General features: G+C 55.4%; 1 protein-coding gene across 1 annotated transcript; it reads left to right on the top strand.

Moving 5' to 3' along the window:
* The first annotated feature begins 231 nt into the window (after positions 1–231).
* ACP4 (acid phosphatase 4) lies at positions 232–8,283 on the top strand. The gene is made up of 11 exons (XM_004710452.1): positions 232–336; positions 418–522; positions 604–690; positions 2,116–2,262; positions 2,423–2,521; positions 2,620–2,715; positions 6,192–6,324; positions 6,404–6,486; positions 6,838–6,962; positions 7,064–7,245; positions 8,168–8,283. The coding sequence occupies exons 1-11, from the start codon at positions 232–234 to the stop codon at positions 8,281–8,283; spliced, it is 1,278 nt and encodes a 425-aa protein (XP_004710509.1).
* The last annotated feature ends 1,019 nt before the right edge of the window (positions 8,284–9,302 follow it).

Raw genomic sequence — 9,302 nt, 5'->3', positions numbered from 1 at the left:
AATGGGAGTCTGAGGTGGGGGGTGTGGGCATGTGTGTGTGTGTGTGTGGGGTCTCGCTCCTCTCTGCATCTGTTTCTGTGTCTTCCAGCACGTCCACAACCATGTCAGGTGCTGCAGCCTCTGGCTCCTGGGGGAGGCATGCCGGGACGTGCTCCCATGGGGACGAGCTAATGAGCAGGTAGGTTGTGGCACAGCCAGTGGGGCTGAGCTCAGCGTCTGGGCTGCGTCGATATGGCTGGGCCAGGGGCGCAGGGCCACCGGGCTGTGCCGCTCCTGCTGCTGCTGCTGCTAGGGACCCAGACCGTGGCGAAAGGACCCCTGGTGTTTGTGGCTCTGGTGAGGTGTCCTCTGGCCCGACCTGACCCCTCGGGGGGCCCCCCACCCCTAGCCCAGTCCTGACCGGGCCCTACCCACCAGGTGTTTCGCCATGGCGACCGAGCCCCACTGGCATCCTACCCCTTGGACCCGCACAAAGAGGCAGCTCCCACCCTGTGGCCACGGGGTCTGGGCCAGCTGACCGGGGTGAGATGTTGGAAGGTGGGGGTGAGAAATGGGGCAGGGGTCCAGAGTGGGGGTGTCTATTGAGTCCTACTCTGTCCCCAGGAGGGGGTCCGCCAGCAGCTGGAGCTGGGCCGTTTCCTGAGGAACCGCTACCAGCATTTTCTGAGTCCTGAGTACTGGCGGGAGGAGGTACTGCTATGGGGACCATGGCCCAGGCTCCTGACCTACCTCTCACCCCTGGCCTCCACTGTCTCTGGCATGCCTTCTGGACACCCCTCTCTATCTCCTTCTACTAACCTGATTTGAACCTAACCTCTGAGCCCCAGTGAACCCATCCTCACCTCTGACTCGACTTCCTTCGAGCTGTCTTGTCTGGATCTCTGACCGCTAACCTCTGTCCGCTTTGGCCCTCCTGAACACCTCGCTTTGACCCTTGTTGACTGAATCTATAATTTCGATTTCCCATCCTCCCGTGAGACTTGGGCACTCTATCCTTCCACTTGACACCTTCGTCTTGACCTCTGGCCTCTCGCCTTTGACTTGGACTTTATTTCCTGGACTCCACCTCTGCCTTCGGACTCTCACCACCCAGACCTTCCGACCTCTGATCCCCAAACTTGGTGTGTTGTCTTTGGGCCTTCATCAGTTCACCGTGCCCTTCTGACCCCCAACCTCTGACCTCTCGACTTCCTCAATTCTGATCTAATTGTCCTGCCTCCTCTTCTTTCTTTCCACATTCCCTCCCCGCGTGAGGACCCTCCTGCCCAACCCCAGACCTCCACCCCTGAGGGGAAAACACTAAACTGACCTTATATCGTTCCAAGATGCCCTCCTCCCCTTGACCTCTAACTTCCAACCTCTACCAATCCTGATCTGCCTTCAGACGCTTCTGAACTCCAGGAGCCCTTTGACCTCTGATGCCCTTCCCCCGGGTCCATTCAACTTCTGCCCTCCAACCTAGCTGCTCCTGACATTAACCTCTAACCCTTGACCCCCACCCCACCCCCCAGCATCACCACCTGCTGTGGGTTTTCGACTGGAACAGACACCCTCATCCCCCTTGCTGCTTTTTCATGACTTTTAACCCCACCTCCCAAGCGAAATTGGAAGCGTTTTGAACCGGCTTATTCAGGTTCAGTCCTGGGCCAAGGATGTAACATCAGAACAGACTTGAATGTGGGGAAATTGGGGTGAACCAGACGGCCATTGCCATGGGAGGTGGGGGCGGGGGCTGGAAATCAGGCGGGGGAAGAAGCCCTATGAGTTGCCCAGCGACTGCGGCTGCATTCGGAGCACAGTGGGACACCGCCGTGCCCAGCTGAAAGAAGGCAGCCACCCTGCGTGGCGTGTGTGACACTCTCCAGGGTCCTGGCAGGAGTCCAGCCTCCCGCAGTCTCCGTCCTGTCCTCGATGGCAAGCCTCCGACCCTCTTTTCTGGACCCGGGTGCCTGACAGTGTTTCCAAACCCTGGTCTGTCCTGGTTTCCCACGATGGAACCCGACCCGACCCCTTCGGAGCCCTGCTTAACAGACACACCTGACCTCTGACCCCGATTGCCCCCATCACCGATGGTACAGGTGTGTCTCCCCCGCCCACCCACCCTCTTTTCTCCAGGTGTACATTCGCAGCACGGACTTCGACCGGACGCTGGAGAGCGCCCTGGCCAACCTCGCGGGACTCTACCCTGAGGCTGCTCCTGGGACCCCAGAGTCCAGCTGGAGGCCAATCCCTGTACACACCGTGCCGGTCACCGAGGACAAGGTGAGGGGCTGAGGGGCTGAAGCTCGCCCCATCTGGGCAGTGCTGCTTGGGGGGTGGGGTGGGAGGCAGGGCTTGGGATCCTGTGGAAAAGAGAAAGGGCCCCGTAGCCCACCCCACCCTCTGTCCTCGCTGAGCCTCAGTTTCCCCCACCCACCTCTAGCTGCTGAGGTTCCCCGCGCGCAGCTGTCCCCGCTACCGCGAACTGCTTCGAGAAGCCACAGAGGCCACGGAGTACCAGGCTGCCCTGGAGGGCTGGACGGTGAGCGGGCGGGGGAGTCTGGAGCAGGGGTGGGGGTGGGGGCGAGGGCAGGAAGGGGGCCGGGTGGGGCCCATGCTTACCCAGCTCCGTGGGCCCAGGACTTCCTGATTCGCCTCGGCAACTCCACGGGGCTGTCACTGGTCGGGGAGCCGCTCCGAAGAGCTTGGAAAGTTCTGGACACGCTGATCTGCCAGGTGAGCCCCCAGCCAGGTGCTGGCAAGTACTGGGGTTCAAGCCGCTTCCTCAGGCAAGTGACTTAGACCCCCGTGCCTCAGTTTCCCCGTCTGCACAGTAGAGGTGGCGATACCTGTCTGCACAGGTGAAGTGGCACAGGTATAGAAGAAACGGATGACCCCTGGTTTTAGAACAGCGCCAGGCGCGTGCTCAGAGCAAGGGCCGTGCAAGGATTGGCGGCCGCGCGTTTGCAAGTCGGTACCTGTGGTCCCTCTCACCTGGCAAAAAGAAACCGATGATGGCAACATAGGTACAAACCTGCTTGCTACACCTGATGTGTGGATTATGAGAAAAGCTGTAAGAGCCCCCAATTAAAATGATCTTTAAAAAACCCCAAAACTCCAGAAACCAAAAAAAAACACAAGCCAGCCAAAGCCCGACCAGACTTGGCGTGTGCAGGCAGGCTTCGCTTTGGGGCACCTCGCTCGTTTGTACACAAATGGAACGTTTGTGGGAACCCTGCATCCCGCAGGTCTATGGGTGCCATCTTTCTGGCCCTTCCTTTTGCGTGCCTGGCCCCGTGGTGGCCGTTCTCGCAATGGCCCACGTTTTCCTCCCACTCGGTAGATCACAGTCAAGTGCAGACAGCATGCGTCTTTCTCTGCACGCTGGGAACCGACTCCATCCAAGGGACTCCCTTCGCTGCGCTACTTGCCCCCACGGGAAGCGAACCAGCAGCGTCCCCGAGGTCTGTCTATAGTTCTAGGGTCCCAGAGGCACTAGGCATGGGTGCCTCGTGGAGCCCACCCACGCCCCCACACCTGCTCCACCTGCTGGCTGCACCCAGGGCCTTCCTACCACCCAAAACTGTGTGTTTACAAAATATAGCTGTCCGCAAGGGCTTCAGCTAAAGACGGGGGAGCTGTTTTCTAATTGGATGCTCATGATGTGTCACCCCATGTGGTGGAGGGGGCCGTTGGCTGCTGATTCGTCGATGCTCGTTCTGGGAGACCCACGTGTGTCAGAGTAGAACTGGACTCCCCCCAGGGGTCAAACAGCGGATTTTTCACAAGCGGGTCTCCAGGGGTTTTTTTTTAAAGCTCCAACCTTTGGGCTAATAATTCAGTGCTTGACTGGTTGTCAACACCCAGGAATGCCTTACGATGAAACATCTATAATTCACATATACTCTCTCCCCAGGAGTGGCTGGTAGGTTTCATCCATGTACTTTATAAGGTGGTGTAGTGGTGATGCCTTCAGCAATGACCACCCATAAGGCCAGCGGTTCTAAACTACTAGCTAGTCTATAAGAGAAAGACCAGGCTTTCTACTCCTCGAAAGAGTTAGTCTCGGAAGCCCACAGGGACGGTGTTGCCCCATCTATAGGGTCTCTATTGGTCAGTATTGACTCAATGGCAGTGCGTTTTTGTTTGGGTTTTTGTTTTTAATCGTAGGAAACGGGCCCTGGTAGCATAGTGGGTTGCACGTTGGACTGCTAACCCTTACGTCAGCAGTTCAAACTCACCAGCCACTGCTCGGGAGAAAAAGGAGGCTGTCTGTTCCTGTGAAGACTGGCAGCCTCTGAAACCCACCGGGGCACTTTTACTCTGTCCTATGAGGTTGCTGTGAGTTAGAATCAACTCCCTGGCAGTGAGGGTTTGGGGTGTTTTGTAGTAGAGAGTCATTTTGTAGTATCATTTTACATTGTACTGTAAGATTCACTCACTCACTGCCATTCAACCCAGGCCGACTCCTCCTGACCCTACAGGACAGCATAGAATGGCCCCTGCCAAGGTCTGAGGCTGCCACTATCTCAGGGAGAGTAGAAAGACTGCTGGTCCTTTCCAACTGGTGACCTAGTGGATGGCAACCTGATGTGTATAGTCTTTATAGGAAAAAAAAATCCTGCTCTACTTAATAAAACAGCGTATATATTTTAATATAAAATTAGGAGTCCCTGGGTGGTATCGGAGGAGCCCCAGTGACTCGTGGGCAACAGCTTGAGCCGCCCACCTCAAAGCGGGTGATGTAAACCCCTGAGCTACTCCATAGGAACAAGGTGAGGCTGTCTGCTCCACCCCACCCCCCAAAAAAATCTCAAGTTTGTGGAAACTCAAAAGATGCAGGTCTGCTCAGTCCTATAGGGTCACTGTGAGACAGAATCCACTCTATGGCAATGGGTTTCGGGTTTCAGGGTGTTATGTTGGGTTCAAGGCTCAACTTCCAGCCCTGGGTGGGCAATCAATGAGCAAGAGGAAGGTTCTCAAGAAGATAGGCAGCCCCAGCGGCTGCAGCGAGGGGCTCAACTGGGGGACTGAGGCTGGTGCAGGAGCAGGGAGCATTGCTCTGGGTTGCCCATAGGGTCTCAGTGAGTTGGGAGGAGCCCTGGGGGTCTGGTGGATTACTTGTTGGACTATTAACCACAAGGTTGGTGGTTCGAACCCATCACATGCTCTGTGGAAGGAAGATGAGGCTGTCTGCTTCCAGGAAAATGGACAACCTTATTATCAGGCATCAAAGACCCAGAACAAAAAAAGTATATCATGTCCCCACCCCCAGCCACTCCTGGGGGTTTGGGGCTCGGCTCAAGGGGAATCCCTCTGAGACATGGGGGTACAGTGAATGGTGTGACCCTTTGCTGAGCATGCCTACAGAGTAGGGGTTGCTGGGCCCCTCTAGGGTTTCCCGTATAGGCTCCAATAAATTTCTTCCCTTTTGCTTAAAAAAAAATTATATTGATGTGAGTGAGAGGGAAGGCAGAGTGGAGACCCAAAGCCCATCTGTAGACAATTGGACATCCCCTCACAGAAGGGTCACAAGGAAGAGACGAGCCAGTCAGGGTGCAGTATAGCACTGAGGAAACATACAACTTTCCTCTAGTTCTTTAATGCTCCCTCCCCTCCACTATCGGACTCCAGTTCTACTTACAAATCTGGCTAGACCAGAGCATGTACACGGTACAGAGAAGCACTAATGACACAGGGAATCCAGGACAGATATACCCCTCAGGACCAATAATGAGAGTAGAAATACCAGGAAGGGAAGAGGAAGGTGGGGGGAGAAAGGGGAAACCGATCACAATGATCGGTCCCCAGGGGGACAGACAACAGAAAAGTGGGTGAAGGGAGACAGTTGTCAATGTAGGACATGAAAAAAACAGTAATTTATAAACGATCGAGGATTCATGAGGGAGAGAGTGGGGGGGAGGGAGGGGAAAAGGGGGAGCTGATACCAAGGGCTGAAGTAGAAAGAAAAGTTTTGGAAATGATGATGGCCACATATGTACAAATGTGCTTGACACAATGGATGGATGTATGGATTGTGGTAAGAGCCCTCAGTAAAATGATTTTTTTTTAAATGTACAGCTTTGCAAACCCCATATAAGGGTCACTATGGATTGGAATTGACTTGGGGTGTCAGAGGAGGGGTTGAGAGACAACTGGAGGAGCAAAGCTAATGGGGCCCCTCTTTGTCCTCTTTCCCTGTCTCTACCCAGAAAGCCCACAGCCTTCCCCTCCCAGCCTGGGCCTCCCCAGATGTCCTGCGTACTCTCACCCAGATCTCGGCTTTGGATATTGGGGCCCACGTGGGCCCACCCCGAGCAGCAGAGAAGGCCCAGCTGACAGGGGGTGAGTTGTGGGGCTGGGAGGCCCAGAGGGCCTCGGTGCTTCCCTCTGGGGTTTCCAGCCCTCTATTTCCACCCCTCAGGGATCCTGTTGGATGCCATCCTTGCCAACTTCTCTCGGACCCAGCACCTGGGACTGCCCCTCAAGATGGTCATGTACTCGGCTGTGAGTCCGGGGGCTGGGACGAAGGGGGTGGCAATTTGGGTGTGGCAGAGTTGGTGGTGGTCCCCCTTCTTTGAACCCTACTCTCAAACCATATCACTAGAGGTATAGCGCCTGGGAAAAGGGAGGTGATGGTGTCATAGGGAGAAGAAGAAAAAAAAAAGACAGCCGCTGAAAGGACGGGCTGTTTAATCGAGCTGTCTGATCCCCTTTCACATCCCTTCGCCCATCTTGACGGAAAGGTGACACGGAACTGGCGGGACAGCTTGGAGTGACAAGAAAGGGGTAGAGCAAGTTTGGGGAGCAGGATGGGACACCGGGAGAGCTGGTCTCAGCCCATGCATATGCCTACAGCATGACAGCACCCTGCTGGCCCTTCAGGGAGCCCTGGGTCTCTACGATGGCCACACCCCGCCCTACGCCGCCTGCCTGGGCTTCGAGTTCCAGAGGCACCGTGGGGACCAGGATGAAGAGGAAGGGTGAGGCGCCCCACTTCCTCCATCCCGTTGTCTTCAGACTTACTATCCAGGTGGCCATCGCCCACCCGGGCTAGATGCCGTCGCCATCTTCCTCCCCACAGAAACGTCACCATCTCCCTCTTCTACCGCAATGACTCCTCGCGTCCGCCCCTGACCCTCCGCCTCCCTGGGTGTCCGGACCCCTGCACCTTAGGGCGCTTCCGCCAGCTGACGGCTCCGGCTCGGCCCCCGGCCCATGGGATCCCCTGCCACAGCCTCCATGAGCCTGCCGCCACCCCTGCAGGTGAGGGTCTCTGTGAAGATGGGGGGCCTCCAAATCCCAGAACTCACGCCCTCCTGGCTCAGGGCGCTAACGCTGCTATGACGCAGATCACACGGTGGGTGGCTTTGAGAAAGGAGACGTTCCTCTTCTCACAGCGTAGGAGGCTAGAGGTCTGAGTTCAGGGCACTAGCTCTCTCTCTGTTGGCTCTGAGTGAATGCCCTTGTCACTTACCCCCTTTTATTCCTTGGCTCCTTGGGGATATCCATGGGGCCAGGTATCTCCCTTCCTCGGCTTCTGTTTGCTTTTTAGTCTGTCTTGCGTGGCTCAAAAGAAATCGACTCAAGACACACCTTACAGCAGCGGTTCTCCACCTTCCTCATGACGCGACCCTTTCATTCAGTTCCTCATGTGGCGGTGACCCCCCAACCATCACATTCTTTTCGTGGCTACTTCATCACTGTCATTTTGCTACCGTGATGAATCGGGCGACCCCTGGGAAAGGGTCGTTCGACCCCCCAAAGGTTGAGAACCGCTGCCTTACAGGAATACCGGAAGTCCTCGATTTACCACGGGGCTCTGGCTCAAGGATCCTGTTGTAAATCGGTTTGGTTGTAAGTGGCATCTTTCTTTCTTGCTCATCCACGTTTCCTGACGGCTGCCTCTCCATCAACATCTGCCTTTATGAATCCGGGGTTGGAGACTATAGACGTCCAGCTTTCCGATTCTCCAATTATACTCGGGCTGTGTCCATCCCTGCCCTCAGGGCAGCTCATGGACACTAGACACGCATCTTCTAGATTTCCCAGCACCGCCCCAGTAACATAACAGTGAGAGCCCGTTCACAAATGAGGTTGCAACCACAGGTGTAGGGATTCAGATTTACAGCATGGATTTTAGGGAGCTGAAACTCAATGCCCTAATGCCTTTGTATTCTCCCTGCAGCCACCATGGTGCCCCTGCTGGCTGGAGCTGTGGCTGTGTTAGCAGCCCTCAGCATGGGGCTGGGTCTGCTGGCCTGGAGACCTAGCTGCCCGGGGGCCTGGGGGGGCCCTGTGTGAGCCAGACCTAGGATAACCCCAGCCCCACCCCCTTAACAACAGACATCGGAGCCCAACACGACTGCTCACCCCCTGCTGCTCAGGCTCCTGTGATTCACTGTGTGTGTGTGTATGTGTGTGTGTGTGTGTATGTGTGTGTCAGGAGGTGTGTTAGTCTGGGTAGACTAGAGAAATTCAGACACACTTACATGTATATAAGAAAGAGGTTTATATGCAAGAGCAATTGAATATTGAGAAAATGTCCCACCCTAGTCCAGATCAAATCCATAAGTTGGATATTAGCCCATATGTCCGATACCAATCTATAAAGTCCTCTTCAGACTCATGAAACACATGCAATGATGTCAACTGCAGGAAGATCACAGGCCAGTGGGTTGGCAGTCTTGAGGATCCAGGAGCATTAGAAGCATCTCAGCGCTGGCAGGGGTCTCTAATTGGCTTCTCCGGCAGAGGTCTGGATGCATCAGGGTAGGTCCATGTGGCTTCCCCAGCTCCCAGGGCGTAGTGCCATGTGTCTTGTCAGTAGAGTATCTCCAATGGAGTGATCAGAGAGAGAATCTTCCGCCTCCAAGGAGGAAAATCCAGATTTCCCAGAATTCTCAGGGGAAGACCATGCCCACACAGAGGCCTCATTGGCTATGATCTGATGGACAGACTAGACTCCACCCCTTCACTCTTAATCCTCTCGAGGTCCAAATTGACACCAGATTATGTAACTACCACAGGAGTCTACCTGCCTGGAGCTTACAGGTGGGTCTGTGTGCATGTGTTTTTGTCCAATGGGGCTTCAAACGGTTCCTGGGAAACTTCCACGATCTCCAGTTCCATTTGTCCACGGACTCTTAGAAGTCCCCTGTGGGTGCGTGTGGAAGCCCTGTTGGCACAGGTGTTACCTATGGGGCTGCTCGCCGTAAGGTCAGCAGTTCGAGCCTATCAGCTGCTCCATGGGAGAAAGATGCGACTGTCTGCTCCATAAACTTCTACAGCTTCGGAAACTCCCCTGGGACCAACTCAACAGC

This window comes from Echinops telfairi, unplaced genomic scaffold (genome assembly GCF_000313985.2).
Source record: "Echinops telfairi isolate 266 unplaced genomic scaffold, ASM31398v2 ScPeMD7_655;HRSCAF=1070, whole genome shotgun sequence".
Taxonomy (NCBI): domain Eukaryota; kingdom Metazoa; phylum Chordata; class Mammalia; order Afrosoricida; family Tenrecidae; genus Echinops; species Echinops telfairi.
This window is presented reverse-complemented; position numbering and strand designations above follow the sequence as displayed.